The sequence below is a fragment of the Diabrotica virgifera genome, chromosome 10, assembly GCF_917563875.1.
Source record: "Diabrotica virgifera virgifera chromosome 10, PGI_DIABVI_V3a".
NCBI classification, from domain to species: Eukaryota; Metazoa; Arthropoda; class Insecta; order Coleoptera; family Chrysomelidae; genus Diabrotica; species Diabrotica virgifera.
In genome coordinates, this window is record NC_065452.1 from 47,736,041 (window position 1) to 47,752,818 (window position 16,778).

The 16,778-nt window shown below is 32.8% G+C and overlaps 1 protein-coding gene across 2 annotated transcripts in view; it reads left to right on the forward strand.

Annotated features, from left to right (window-relative positions):
- Positions 1-16,778, forward strand: part of LOC114330738 (lysine-specific demethylase 7B-like) — a 59,433-nt gene that overhangs the window by 37,539 nt on the left and 5,116 nt on the right. Inside the window, exons 6-11 of one of the 2 annotated variants that reach the window (XM_028280151.2) lie at positions 1,747-1,948; positions 2,000-2,209; positions 11,600-11,856; positions 11,916-12,200; positions 14,556-14,716; positions 14,801-15,021. In XM_028280151.2, the coding sequence (XP_028135952.1) occupies positions 1,747-1,948; positions 2,000-2,209; positions 11,600-11,856; positions 11,916-12,200; positions 14,556-14,716; positions 14,801-15,021 (1,336 nt within the window). The remainder of the gene's footprint in view (positions 1-1,746; positions 1,949-1,999; positions 2,210-11,599; positions 11,857-11,915; positions 12,201-14,555; positions 14,717-14,800; positions 15,022-16,778) is intronic. The other variant, XM_028280152.2, reaches the window with a different exon arrangement.

Here is a 16,778-nt window from a genome sequence, read left to right on the forward strand (position 1 = left end):
TGATCTTCTAAAATGTTTTAATGTACATATCAGCTGTCATTCACCCAATCACCTCCACAAGTTCAGTATCTCCTTACCAAGAAATACCACTCCATAGCACTATGCCGCCACCACCAAAATTAACCCTCTGTATGTGGTTACATCTGGCATACCGTTCACCATATGGAAGCAATATTTACAAAACTTCGTCTACAGAAGAGTTGGCGAACAGTATGTCAGTTGTAACTTCATACAGAACGTTAGTTTTGGTGCTGGCGACATAGTGCTATGGAGCGGTATTGCTTTGAAAGGACATACCGAACACGTGAAGGTGATTAGGAGAATGCCAACTGATATGTACATTGATAACATTTTAGAAGATCATGTTTTGCCATTTGAAAGCCATATTGGATATGACATATTGGTGCTAATGCACTTCTTGTCGTTAGCTATTGAATACTTATCTTGAAGAGATTCAATTTAAAAATTATATTGGCCAGTATATAGCCCAGATCAGATTTAAATCCGATTATAGTATTTATGTGATACTTTAAAAAATGGCATTCGGAAAATAAATCCTATTCGTATGATACAGGAGGGCTAAGGATAACAGCACAAAAAATTTCATTCCACATGCATATGCAATATTTTTGTCCGAGAGTATATAAGTGAGATACGTATTTTTGCACTATAGATGTTACAGGTAGAAATTCGATAACATACATAATTATATTATATTATTTATTTATTATATAAATAAATATGCAGATATATGTTGACCGCAAAATATTAACAATTATTAGAGATATTAGATGTATAAATTGGCAAAGTGTTACAACATTTTTTGTACTGAAAAAGAAAACATTTTTTTTAAATAATAATATTATTATGACATTATAATGCCATTTTAAATATGCGTTCCATTATACCTTTGTACGGCACTAATTTTTTGTCGAATTCGGCATGGTTATTGAATTTCTACCTGTAACACCTGTAATGCAAAAATACATACCTCTCTTATAGTTAATTTTTTAAATTGGCGCATAATTTAAGCTTGTATTTTGTCTTTATATAAATATACTAATAATATCATTAAATTTAATAAAGTATATTTATATATTCACACCCGGACAAAGAGCACCATCTGAAAAGCGTTTAAAACTGTTAAAAAAGTGAAAAAATCATTTTCAAAGCCTCAAAAAGTGGTCTTAGAGTAGTCAGAAAAATCTGAAAAAATTCAGGCTAATGTATTAATGTCACCAAAACTACTTCTGAGAGATTTTGAAAGAAAAAAAATATTGGTAATACAATATGAATTTCAAACGATGTAAAATGCTTACGGAATAGTAGAGCTTTGTGCAGAAAAAATGCATTTCGCGTTTAGTTAAAAAAAGAACGTGCTGCGATTTCGCTCTCAGTGAATTTTGGCTAAAGAATCATTAAGAAATAAGTTGACGCCGGAAAATTCCCAGTGACAAGACCTCCCACGATAACCCCCCTTCCCGGGAACCGTGTACTGTTGCCCAAGTCATTCGGACTCTTCTAGTTATCTTTGCCGTTTAATTCTGTTTGCTTAGTTTGATCGTGTGACCTAGGTATATTTTTCGACACTTTCGATCTCACTTCCATTTAAGTCGATTGTGATGTTTTGATTTGTCATCACTAACTTCATTTAAATTCATTCAAATTCATTATGTTTCATTTAAATTCATTTTTTAATATTATTGGAAGTTTCCAAAAAATATATTCTATGTATTAATTTTTTAGCGTTTATGAGATAGAAAAGAAAATAAAAACCGAAAAAAAATTCCTATATCCTAATTTTGAGATGATAAATTGGTTTGCTGCTGCATATTTACTGGAAAAACTTACAGAAATTAACGCACAGGAAACAAGATGTCCTGAATACTTTCTATTGGGAATAAAAGCTTTGTTGCAAGCTCTGAAACACTGGAACACAGAAAAAGATGTAAATATATTATTGCGCGTTCTTTACATGGTGTAATAATGTTATTTTTAGTATAATATGGTAGTACGAGATCAGTTGCCAGTGACGTTAAATATACCCAAACTTTTGAAAGATGTAGGTAAAGAAATTCGCCATGCTGAGAGGTATATTATACAGTTGAATCCTCCGAAACCTGAAAGAGAATCTAAAAGAAAAAGAAAAAAACCAGTTAATAAAGATTTTGTTGATTATTCGTTGTTACCTAAATCCACATCCCAAGATGTAAGTGTAAATTTATTATCTGAGAGTTCAATAGTTTGCTTCATAATTGTGATGATTTATGTATTTTTTAGGAGTGTTTTATATTTAGTTATACAGATTGAAGCGAAAGTCTGAAAATGCCAATTATTTCTTAAAATGATGGTTTGAATTATGCAAAAACAGTGATAAACCTATTCTGCAATATGGAGATTTCCCATATGATATTTGTCATGTTGTCAGACTTACCATTTTTCAGATATTATTAGTCACAGGTTTTTTAAATACAACACCCTGTATATTGTACCTTTATTGAAATCTTTACTTCAATACAAGTTCAAACTTTCGATTTTATTTACCTAGTCTTCTTCTTTACGTGCCGTCTCCGCGAGAAAGGTTGGCAATCATTATTGCTATTTTAACTTTTGACACTGCAGCCGAAAGAGATCAGTTGAGCTGCATCCAAAGCATTCTCTGAGGTTTCTCAGCCAGGACATTTTTCTTGTACAGTTACGGTCACTGAATAGTTTACACTTTAATTTTTATATTGTAATGCTGTAAAATTGCAGTGTCGTACGGATTTGATAAATGTCAAAGTCAAAAAATCTCAAAAAGTCAATGCTTGTCAAAAATTTCGTGAGTGTTGAAAAATAAAATAAGAAACTAAACCATATTAAGACCATAATCCATTTTATTCAAAAAAACTTCTTTCTATATTTTTCATTTTGATAAATTTTGTAAAATTTATTTTTATTATTTTGAATTTTTAATTTTAATCAACTTATTCTAGGTACACCACTGGCAACGTCACTTTGACGCAAGAGGTGCGTTTAAACGAGGTAAAAATTTAAAAAATCGGCTCCTAAACTATTCACTGGCCGTAACTGTACCTATGCGGCTTCTTTCTTGAATCTTTCCCTGTATTACTAATTTTAGGAGTTCATATTTGTCACCACGTGTTATATGACCCAAATATTGTAGTTTTCTTATTTTGATAGAATCTAGTATCTCCCTGCTGTTCTCTATTCTTCTTAGTACTTCTTCATTGGTTCTTCTGTCCGTCCAGGAGATTCTCAGCACTCTTCGATATGTCTACATTTCAAATGCTTCCAATCTATTGAGACATTGTTTATTAAGAGTCCATATCTCTGCACCATACAAAAGAACAGAAAATACATATCACTTTAGCACTCGTTTTCTAAGATTTACGCTGAGGTCTCTACTACATAATATTTGTTTCATATTATTGAATGCACTTCTAGCCTTTTCTATTCTAACTCTGATTTCTTTGGTATAATCGTTTGTTTCATTAATGTTTGTCCCTAAATAGTTATATTTCTGAATTCGTTCTATCGTCTTATTATTTACGTGCAGATTGATGTTTTTAATATTTTTCTTTAATATAACCACGAATTTTGTTTTCTTTATATTTAGTGACAGACCAAATTCTTCATTCGTTGCAACAAAACAACCTTATCTAACAGCCTTTGTAGATTTTTGAAGTTATACCCCTTTAGGCGCGATTGAGATTAAGGGTGAATTTATTGTTGATATGCGCGCATGCGCACACCGACAGTATGGTATTGTATTAGTCGTTATACGGGCTCTGATTGGATGTTGAAATGATCTGTCAATAATAAATAATTGTTCAATATGGAGGTAAACAAATGTATAATATATTAGTTTTATTGTTGTGAGGACAGAAACAAAAAAGTTTTATAACTGTAGTGACTTTTAAATAGTTTTTAAAAGCAACAGGTACGTAATAATAATTGTTAAATGTATCAGTATCCTAATAAAAAATTCCATAGGTAGGTACCTATACCTATTTGAACCTACCAAAATACATAGTATCTATGATTAGTATGTAATACTTTTATTTACATAATTTGATTACCTACCATCAAAAATTCTATCAATATTCACCTAATATATTGTTTTCTTACTCTATGTTTTGTTGTATTTTTTCAATTATAAATCATTTCAATTCAAAATCAAAATAATTTGATTTAATTCAAAATGTCAAAAGTTTAATCCGTTTAGTTAGTCGATCTTCGCAAATAATGACGCATTGCCTCCGTGGCGAAGCGTTCAAGGCGAATGAACCCCAATACCAACCGCGCTGATAAAAGCTGGTTCGAATCCCAATGGAAACTTTTATTTTTTTATTTTTTTTATACATGTTATGATTGTAAGTATATTTATTATATAATTTTATTTTCAGAAAATACGTATTTAGTTAAAAAAATTTCCGACCATTAATGTTCAGAAATCATTTGTGGCATTTTTAATGTGTTTCTGTGTGTTTTATTCTTGTATTATTTTAATTTTTGGCACTGTTTTAATAAAAATGTTTGAGAAGTAGTAAGTATAAATTAGTTTAATTAAATAAAATACAAATAAAATGTATATTAATTTCGTTTAAATCATATAATGTATATTCGGTTCAGAACCGACTATGTTGAGAGACAGTTGCTGCGCCGCGTAAGTTTGTTGTATAATTTGCTGTGACGCTTTTAGTGGAGCTGTGGGTACTTCGGACCCCAGTGTGCAGTTAAAGGGTGTTAAAATTTTGAGGTGATTTTTTGTTATTTGCTAGTATGGCAGATTCTAAGAGAAAATATTAGCGTCCATTGATAACAAAGGAATAAGAGTGGGAAGCTGAAAACCTGTGGGTGAATGAAGATGAACCTGAGACCATCAAAGATAATTTTGGAGACTCATCAGATGAAGACGATGAATATGTTCCTGAACATCAGTCTGACACTGATAACGAACAAAGTGATGACGATAATGAAGATGAACAAACACAACCCAATACCTCGCAAAGAAACATCGTCAGTATACTGGGAAAAATTGTTTATAACATCGTAGTGTTTAGAACATCGAGCTCAATTATGTTATGTGTCAGAACCAAAGTGGAAGTGGCTGGCTAAGAGTAACAAATAGTTATCTTGTACCAACATTTGTTTTATTTTAGTTTAAGGGGTTTTTAAGAGACAAGTTTTATTTCACTGGAAATTTGTTTAATTTTTTTAGTCATATCTCCATATTTTTAAAAAAGTGTAATAAAAGCACTAGTTTATGTTTTTTCACGTTTATCAGATCTAATGAGAAATGTTTTGAAGTTATACTTCTTTACGCGCGATAGAGGGTGAATTTTAATAGGATTAAAACCTTTGATCCCGGCGCAGTCGCATTACAACTTTGTTCTGATTGGATGTTCAAATGACATGACAAAAATTATCCAATATGGCAAAACAAAAAAGTTTATAATTGTAGTGATTTTTAAATAGTTTTTAAAGCAACAGGTACGTAATAATTGTAAATGTATCATAGGTACCTACCAAAATACATCGTATGTAATATCATTGGAACTATCATTTGAACCTACCAAAATACATAGTATGTAATACTTTTATTTACATAATTTGATTACCATCAAAATTTCTATCAATATTCACCTAATATATTGTTTTCTTACTCTATGTTTTGTTGTATTTTTTCAATTCTAAATCATTTCAATTCAAAATCAAAATAATTTGATTTACATAATGCAAAAATGTCAAAAGTTTAATCCGTTTAGTTAGTCGATCTTCGCACATAATGACACACTGTCTCCGTGGCGAAGCGTAAAATGCGAGTCAACCCCAATACAACGCCAATACCAGCCGTGCTGGTAAGTTGGTTCAAATCCCAATAGAAACTTTTATTTTTTTTATTTTTTTTATACATTTTATGATTGTAAGTATATTTATTATATAATTTTATTTTCAGAAAATACGTATTTAGTTAAAAATTTTTCCGACAATTAATGTTCAGAAATCATTTGTGGCATTTTTAATGTGTTTGTGTGTGTTTTATTCTTTTATTATTTTAATTTTTGGCACTGTTTTAATAAAAATGTTTGAGAGTAGTAAGTATAAATTAGTTTTATATTTAAATAAAATATAAATAAAAAATATATTAATTTCGTTTATAATTATATAATCATATAATAGAAGTATAACTTCTTACGTGCGTACAAAGTACACACTCATTCTTTTTATGTAGTCAGGAACATCGTAAAAAGATAAAACAAAAGCTTAGAAACGCCTAATAGTTTCAATAAATTATTTGATTCAAACTACATACTATGTACTACATACTACATACCTACTTGTACAACTACATTTGAACATAATAATTAGAAGTTTGCTACATTACTAAATTAATGTTTACCTAATCAAGTGTTCAAAATGTCTTCCGTTGTTAATTTGATAGTATCTTAAACGATGATAGAATGCGTCTATTACACTTCTCCATGTTTCTCTAAAAATCAATATGGATTCATCGATAATTATTTGACCTAGCTCTGCAACACTTTCCGCTCGTTTAGTTTTACAAACTCTACTTTTCAAGTATCCCCAATAAAAATAATCTTTAGGATTCAAATCGGGTAAACGAGGAGGCCATTTAGTACTACCTATTCTATCGATATATTGTCCGAGGAAATGTCTGATCTACATAACGCCAAACATTTCCACCAAATTGAGTTGGAGCTTCGTCTTGTTGAAACCATATCTCATTAAAATTGGCTCCAAACTTGCTTTTTAAGGCAGGTATCACTCATTTCGAAGTAGGATTTCATAATTATCGCTTGTTAAATTCCATTCTATAAGAAAAGGCCCAATTAACCGAGTACCCAATATAACCGTTTTTACGTATTCGGTGCCTATTCAATACCTTTAATTTTCAATATCTTGTTAATGCAGTTCTCGTCAGTTACAATTTTATTTATCATTACCTCACTAAATTGTAATCATCGGTCGTAGTTATCTTCATTTAATTCATGCAACAACTAGATTTTGTAGGGTGTAAATGAATTCTCATGTTATACAAACACGATTGAAGAATGCCCTACATCATTTACTTGTACAGCTCTGCATGAGAATATACACTCACCGGCACGAAAAACGGGCACCCCACAAAATGGGTCATTTTTGATGGCTAGTATTTCCTAAACCTGTTCTGGTGTCCAATTTAAGTGATTTTTTTAATATATTATAGCCTTGTTCTTTAACAATATCGCTGTGATAATATTTTTGCTCGACAGGTAAATTTTCATTGTATACCGGGTGTACCAATCAAACTGTGTTTTTTTCTAAAAGTTCGGAACACCCTGTGGAATATTCTAGCATTTATAAAATTCTGAAATTAAAACCCAACTATAGCCTCAGGTTTTCCTAAAATTCTGTTTTTTGATTCATTCGCTTATGTGGGATGATAAAAAAGTTAGGTACTTTAACAACTAGCCCTGTACTTCATCAATTCAGGGTGTTTCTAAATAAGTGCGACAAACTTTAAGGGGTAATTCTGCATGAAAAAATAATGACCGTTTGCTTTATAAACATATGTACGCAAATGCTTCGTTTCCGAGATACGGGATGTTTAATTTTTTCGTACAAATTGACGATTTATTTATTCTAAAACCGGTTGAGGTATACAAATGAAATTTGGTTTTTGCATGTTTTAAGAGGTAGTTATTAAGCACTTTTTGACATACAATTAAAAATTTTATATTCACCATTGGCGTGCATACGGGTTATACTACCCAGTCATGTTACCCGTATGCACGCCAATGGTGAATATAAAATTTTTAATTGTGCGCCCAAAAATGCGCAATAACTACCTCTTAAAACATACCAAATTTCATTTGCATATCTCAACCGGTTTTAAAGCAATAAACAAATCGTCAGTTTGTAAGAAAAAATTCAACAACCCGTATCTCGGAAACCAAGCATTTACGAACATATATTTACAAAGCAAACGGTCATTATTTTTTCATGTAGAATTACCCCTTAAAGTTTGTCGCACTTATTTAGAAACACCCTGTATTGATGAAGAACATGGCTAGTTGTTAAAGTACCTAACTTTTTTATCATTCCACACAAGCGAATAAATCAAAAAGCAAAATGTTAAGAAAATCTGAGGCTATAGTTGGGTTTTAATTTCAGAATTTTATAATTGCTAGAATATTCCACAGGGTGTTCCGAACTTTTAGAAAAAACACAGTTTGATTGGTACACCCGGTATACAATGAAAATTTACCTGTCTAGCAACAATATTATTACAGCTATATTGATAAAGAACAAGGCTATAACATATTAAAAAAAATCACTTAAATCGAACAACAGGTTTAGGAAATACGAGTCATCAAAAGCGGCCCCCCATTTTGCGGGGTGCCCATTTTTCGTGCCGGTGAGTGTAACGAAATCTTGTATATAAAAATCAATTGTTGTTCGTTAGTCTCGCTAAAACTCGAGAATGGCTGGACCGATTTGGCTAATTTTGATGTTGAATTATTTGTGGAAATTCAGGGCAGGTTTATACGGTTTTATATAGTCATTTTAGTAGCCACCAAAAATTTTACATCTATATATGTATAAAATGCTCTTTTTACAGTGTTTGTTGCCATGCTTCTCCGAAGCGACTTGACCGATTTTTATGAAATTTGGCAGGTATATTCGACCAGACTGGGAGCAGGTTGTTATCTATATTTCATACCCGTACCTCATAAGGGGGTTACCCATGACTTCATACTCTCACAATAATCACGTGAAAAGTACGAAATTAAGTAAGCATACTCCTTGCTGAATTCCGAGCAGAACCGTACATTTTTTCTCTAGCACTCTAGCGCAATCTGTGTCCTCCGAATTACAATATCTTAAGCTGCAGAAATATTCTGAGGACAGAAGAAGAACGAGCAACAAATTTCATCGAAGAAAAGTGCAACTGTTTAACTTTTGGACTTAAATTGGGAAAATGCGAATTTTTAAATTTTTCGAAATTTTCAAAAAATATCTCTAAACCGAACTTTTGTGACGAACGGCAAACCGGAGAAAAGTTCTGAGCACACGATAAGAACAAGCAGCAAATTATAAAATTTTATTTAATTTTAATTAATTTTGTTTCATTTTTTTTTAATTTAAGTATTTTATTTATTTTCGTTTATTTTATTTTGTTTCATTTTATTTACTTTTATCATTTTTTTAAATTTATTATTTTTATATTTTATTCAGTTTTATTTAATTTTATTTCATTTTATTTAATGATATTTAATTTAAATTTAATTTTTTGATTAATCAACACCTATATAGTTGGACAACCCCGAACCCAATTACAAATACAGGGTTGTTTTGAATGTGATAAAATCAATGTAGATAAAATATTCATTATAAGATAAAGAAATGTAAAACTTTAACTGTTGCACTACAAACTTTATTTTGTTACTTCTAACTAAATATGTGTATTTAATTAAAAATAATAATAAAACCTCATTCACATCGAGCATTTTTGGTTTATTAATTACGAATTCCTCTTGTTTATTTTAAGTTTAGTGTATACAAAAGTTTGTTTTTATCTATTGAGGCAGTACGAAGTCTGCCGGGTCAGCTAGTAATGAATATAAATGTATCTTCAACGAAACTCTGCTCTAAATACTATTCTAATTTATAACAGTTTTTGCTCTACCTGTTTGAATGCCATATTTTACTCGTCTAGTTTCCTCAAAAAGGATAGGCATGTCCCGGTTTTTGTACAATTCGTACCATCCATTTAAGAGATAATTAGGCTCTGCCAGACTTCTGGTCCACTCAGTATATATCGATGGTTAAGAGCGCAGATATAGTATGTCCAAATATCTTAATTGTTGAGGAGAACGTTTTGAAGTTTTCGCGTTACTTTTTGTTTGATACTGCTGATATACCGATATATCATAAGGTTTGTTCCAACACGACCGAGAACCGTCACGAAACGGTAACTCTCCTGCGCAGTAAAGAAAATCCGTCCCAACAAAAATATGATCGTCATCGGATCGTCCTTCCCACTGTTCCAACAAGAATTGTGATCTTTCGGTGACGGTTTCGTGATGATCATTTCAGTAATCGGGCAAATGCATAATGTGCTGGTTGGACTGACTTAAGCACTAGGATTTAATTCTTTAAATTTTTTGAGCCTTTGATCGACTAAAAGCACACAAGCTGTCACCAACAAAAATGACAAATATATGATTACCGTCATGGGACGATAACTGGGCGATACAATTACGAACATGCGCACAACAAACGGTACAAGTAGTTTCGTGACGGTTTCTGGGCCGTCCAAAAGTTCATGTTGGAACAAACCTATTATGTTTGGGTAATAAGTTCGGGTATCATTATTAGCTTAATGTTGATATTTTTTAAAATATTATGTACTATTGGGTTGAAAAATATTTTTTTTGAAAATGTGTATGGACATACAACATAAGGCGCATGTTACTGCATGTCCGGTCAAATAATATTTACAGCCATGATAAGTTTGATCGCGTGAGCACTAACATTGTATGTCCCAAAACATACTATGTTTGTGCACTTCCAAACGGACATAAAATATCTGTGCAAGTCGGTTTTTAGTACAAATGGGAAATACTATATTTTGGCAAGGCCGTTTAACCCATTTACAATCATTCTGGACTTACAATAATTATGCAGAACATTCATATGACCCTACTGAATATTTTTATGTTATCTTAAAATCAGCAAAAAGTGGACATACTATATCTGTGCTCTTAACCATCGATATGATTAGATTTTCTCATCTCATACAGAAGTAAAAACTTCAAATTGTTTTCTGGTATAAAATCGTTTATTAAAAACTATCTAAAATGTCATCCAAATGGATTGCAAAACGTTTTCGTTCTAATTCAGAACATCTTCAGTGCCTAGAATGAAGTATTTCCACGTTAGATTAAAGCAAAAAAGTTAAAATTGTGACTGTTAGAAAGAAAAAACATGTGGGAATACTTACATTCTGCTGCGTAGTTTGAAACTAGCACACTATTTAAAGTGGTAACCCCATAATATATGGTTTACATATTATATATTAATAGAATATGGTGACTACAAGTCGATGTTGTTAGATTTAATATAATACATGCTCAAAGGGCAACATGCTTCCCTGCTCGAAAGCATGTTGCCCTTTGAGCATGTATTATATTAAATCTAACAACATTGACTTGTAGTCACCATATTCTATTAATATATAATACGTAAACCATATATTATGGCGTTACCACTTTAAATAGTGTGCTAGTTTCAAACTACTCAGCAGAATGTAAGTATTCCCACATGTTTTTTCTTTCTAACAGTCACAATTTTAACTTTTTTGCTTTAATCTAACGTGGAAATACTTCATTCTAGGCACTGAAGATGTTCTGAATTAGAACGAAAACGTTTTGCAATCCATTTGGATGACATTTTAGATAGTTTTTAATAAACGATTTTATACCAGAATACAATTTGAAGTTTTTACTTCTGTATGAGTTTTTTAAACTATGGTATACAGCCATCTATTGGGGTTTTCCCATTGATTTTATTTTCTCATCTGTTTTAGTTTATGCCACTTAGTGAACTGCCACAAACCCCTACGTCGGCCCCAAAGTATTCCCGTCAAAGCCCTTTAAAATTAACCCTCCCCAAAGTAGCTATGTATCCATATGAAAGATCTTCTGGAACTTCTTCAGAAGAGATTCCTGTGATCGATCCAACAAAGACCTTGAATAATGAAGAATGGTTAAATGTGTCTAGGACGAGGCCGATAGAAACTGTGGCCATACATAGAGGTGGAACTGTATTAAAATTTAAATTAGGGTAATATGTTTAATTATTTTTGAGAAATATTTCGATTGTCATTGATATTGTTCTTACAGTGCAAAAGACATGATCCCCCAACCTGTTTCTGCGGCACCACCTACAGATTTTATGTTTAGAGATGATCCTGGTGCTCAGGATATTTATGACTTTCACGATGATAGTGATAGAGATGAAGACTGCTTTAATTTCATGATTGATGAAACTCCACAGAAAAATCCTAAGAAAGGAAAGGCGCGGGCCCCGGGTTCTAAAAAGAACAAGCATCCTACAACAGTTACCTCAGATGGAGATGGATCGAATGGAATAGAATCTCTTATACAGGCTTCTGCCTTATCGGTACCGTAAGTACTTTTTTCTCTATATCTGATTTCAATATAATATTTTGTCCATTAGTAGTAATTCTGAGAAACATTTAGCTCGAATATTTGCCGATAATCATCAACTTCCGAGTTTTTCACATTTTTGTATTACAAAATTCAGAATGAGAGTTCATACAAACCATCGCACAGTGGTCCAAAAACCCGAAAAGATGGCCAAAATATGAAAGCGTTTTTTGATTTGCATGAAATTAGGCATCCAGGGGATTTTAAGGTCGCTAATTAGTAATCCGAAGTCTAAATTGCAAAAAAATTGCGGATGTAATATGGCGGGTTTATGTATTTTAAAATATATGTAATACCGTCGAAATTTGATATCCGGTGAATTTTGAGGTTGCTGATTACGAATCCGAAATCGAAATTTCAAAAAACAAAATGGCGGATGCAATGCGTCATTTTTTTATTCCAACGTTAAATTCGATTATTAATTATATGAAAGTCAAAATTAATTTTTACTTTATTTTTCAAAAATACTGTACCTGACCCTTTTATCTAAGATTTTACCCTATAATACTGAAATAACTAAAGATCTACAGTCATAACAACTACCTGAATGCTGCGGCACGATCTGTTTATTCTGCGTTGTTAACGTTTCATATTGAAAATCATAGCGCAGAGCGCTTGTACAAAAAATTCTCGCAAAACCAAAGGGACAGATAGTGGCAGCTAATTTTTTTTGAATCTTAAAGAGAGAAATATAAGCTAAAAGATGATTGCAGTAACATCTTGGAATTCGATGGAATACATCGCAACTATTTGGCAATCTGAAAATTTAATTTTTTCAAAATATTTACTTTCTTATTACTTAATTTCAACTTAAAATCTACTAAATATAACACATATACACATATTTTGATATCATCGGCTATTATTAAATATGGCTCCACGAATATCCTCCATTTTGCAGACTTGAATTTGCGCACTTCTTTTTCGAGATACACGCACAATACTGTGCGTATAAAATATTCGTTATTCTTAACTGCGCTTCTGTTCCGTACGAAGGTCAACTTTGAACTGAACTGGAAATTCAGATATACGAGATATATCTCTAGGGTTGACCGGTCCAGAGTTACTCCCAGATATATAGGTTGGTCTGTGTGTTCGGGTGTTTTACCATTCAACAAAATTTGGAGTTTTCGCAAGGTGGAAGGTGTCGACTAGGGTTTTAGAGGGATTGGGTCTCAGCAAATTCTGCAGATAGTGCTGTGTCATTGTTTTTAAGGCAGTTTCGCTTTTCTCCTCCACTTCTTCAAGGCTATTTCCTTGAGCACATATTGCGAGATCGTCAGCATAGAGGAAATGCTTGGTTTCAGTCGGCGTAGGTTTGTCGTTTGTGTATATATTGAAGAGCATTGGCGCTAAAACACGTCCCTGTGGGAGGCCGTTCTTTTGAACTCCACCTACTTACTTTGCCCTCCAGCATAACGAAAAACGTCTGTTTTGCAGTAAGAAATATACGACATTAACCAGATGGCTGCCTTACTGTGTCATAGGCTGGTGTCAAATCTACGAAAGCAGCACCTGTTATAAGTTTTTCTTCAAAGCCCTCTTCAGTGTGTTCTGTTAGTGCGAGTACTTGACCGGTGCAAGATTTGCAAGAGATACCAATCTGAATCCTCTTTGTTGTGGGATGAGGTGCTTGTCGACATTTTTTTCTATTCTTGCGAGGATGAGTCTCTCATATAGTTTGAAAAAGCGACACAACAGCGAAATAGGTCTGTAGCTACTGGGATTTTCTGGGTCCTTTCCTGGTTTTAACAAGGCTATTACTTTAGATTTTCTCCATAATTTTGGAATTTTGCAGTTTTTGCAGCACGCGTTATAAAGTTCCTTCCACATATGAGGAACCTGTGCATCAATTTTCAAGAATATAGAACCTCTCCTGTAAGAAAAAAAACTAGAAGAATAGGAGCAGAAGACTTACTCAAAAAGACATCAAGACGAAACTCTGTACCAAGTTTCAAATACTTTTCTTGAAGACAAAAAAGTATCAGAGTATGATATCTTTCGCTTGAAACAACTCTGGGTTGAATAACTATCAAATACCAATATGGGAATTCACCTTCTGTTGGTTGATCTGTACAATGCGTATGATACAGTTCTTAAAAAATGCTATGGAAGCTACAAAAAAACCAACCTCTGTGTCAGGGATGGTGTACCTTACCATATGTTGGTTGATCTGCCCAAGGCGTATGATACAGTTCTTGGAAGAATGTTATGAAATCTGCAAAAAAAACTTTAATACAGACTACGTCGATATCTATTGCTACAATGTACCATGTATTTATATTTGTAAAAAAATTGTGTATACTGTTTTAGCAGGCCGCCAGTTGGCGGAGCATCCCCTTCAACCCAAGAAGCCATTGCCGGTATGCTCTCTATTAGTCAGACGTGGCCAATAAATAAATCCCAAAGAAAAAAATATATACAAAGCCCAATTGAAGAAAATGTTAGTAATGTACATCAAGACGAGGATTATAGTAAGGAAATACTTTTTTCAAAATATTAATAACAAATACAGACAATATTTTGGTTTTCCTTTAATAATGCATTTTTTCTTTCAGTTTATCCTTCTTTAGATAACTCAGATGATGAAGATGTGCACATCTTCAAACCGAGAGGTAGGTCCAAAGTAGACGAAGCATGGAATCCAAAAGCACGAGTTGGACCGTTACTTCCTAAAATGAATCGACCTGCGAGAGAAGGAACTAAAAAGCAATCCGTTGAAAAAGTTCTTGAAGCAGCGGCAGCTAGAAGAATACTAGATATTCCAGAGAGAATCAAAGTATGTATCATTAATTTTTTAAAAACAGCTTGTGTTACAAACAGCTTATGTTTAAAAAAGATAAAGGCAGTTTTTGTTTATATTTGATTCAGAGTTGGACCACCATCTCCATATAGCTATTTCAGCATCCTCATGCATCCTCAGTGAAGCTATGCAGTCACAACTCTGAGAGAAATATCAACAATCTGCCTATTTAAGGGAAACCATCGCGATACAATGATTCCACCTTTTGAGACGCAATCTAGCGACATCTCTCGTATTACGAGGAAAACAACGAAAAGCCCTAGATACAAAGTTTACTACTTTTTAAACAATTAGAATAATTGAAATAAAAATATAATAAACAATATTTTAAATCTAAGACTTTTCGTTAATAAACTGCTTTCTGGCTGCATCCTGTATCTCCGGCTTTTACAATATATAAGCACAGAGACGACGAAAATAGGAGAAAGGAAATAGAGGACACTTAGGCCACGCATTTACCTTCTCTTCTTCTAGGAAAAGGACCGAAAGACAGTTTCTAAATACTCAAAACTGAGTAAAAATGAAAAAGATAAAGGCAGTTTTTGTTTATATTTGATTCAGAGTTGGACCACCATCTCCATATAGCTATTTCAGCATCCTCATGCATCCTCAGTGAAGCTATGCAGTCACAACTCTGAGAGAAATATCAACAATATGCCTATTTAAGGGAAACCATCGCGATACAATGATTCCACCTTTTGAGACGCAATCTAGCGACATCTCTCGTATTACGAGGAAAACAACGAAAAGCCCTAGATACAAAGTTTACTACTTTTTAAACAATTAGATCGTTTAAAACAATCAACAATCGTTTTATATATAATGTAATTTTCGTGTGAAAGTCCTTTGTGCTCGTTCTTGATGTTTAACTTTTCTGGATACAAAAACAACCAGCAGCAAATTGAACAATTTTTTAAACAGACAGACAAGGTTTTTCCAACCAATAAAAAACTGCATAAGAAACAGAAGTATTTCATATCATAAATGGAACCCATCTCTCTTCATAGTGGTATTTTGACCTTTTTGACCATAGCTCCGAAGATGGCTTTATAAGCCGAAAGCGCTCAGCTAAGAATTATTAATTTTACACACTTCAAAAGTACACTTCTCCCCCTTTTACCTGTTGTCATAAGTGTGTACAAAACTTTTTCAGTCTTTACATTTTGATAATTGAAATAAAAATATAATAAACAATATTTTAAATCTAAGACTTTTCGTTAATAAACTGCTTTCTGGCTGCATCCTGTATCTCCGGCTTTTACAATATATAAACACAGAGACGACGAAAATAGGAGAAAGCAAATAGAGGACACTTAGGCCACGCATTTACCTTCTCTTCGTCTAGGAAAAGGACCGAAAGACAGTTTCTAAATACTCAAAACTGAGTAAAAATGAAAAAGACAAAGGCAGTTTTTGTTTATATTTGATTCAGAGTTGGACCACCATCTCCATATAGCTATTTCAGCATCCTCATGCATCTTCAGTGAAGCTATGCAGTCACAACTCTGAAAGAAATATCAACAATCTGCCTATTTAAGGGAAACCATCGTGATACAATGATTCCACCTTTTGAGACGCAATCTAGCGACATCTCTCGTATTACGAGGAAACAACGAAAAGCCCTAGATACAAAGTTTACTACTTTTTAAACAATTAGAATAATTGAAATAAATTATGGCTTATGTTTCATTTCGGTTCAGAAATGATCCACCATCCCCACACGTATGTTTCTG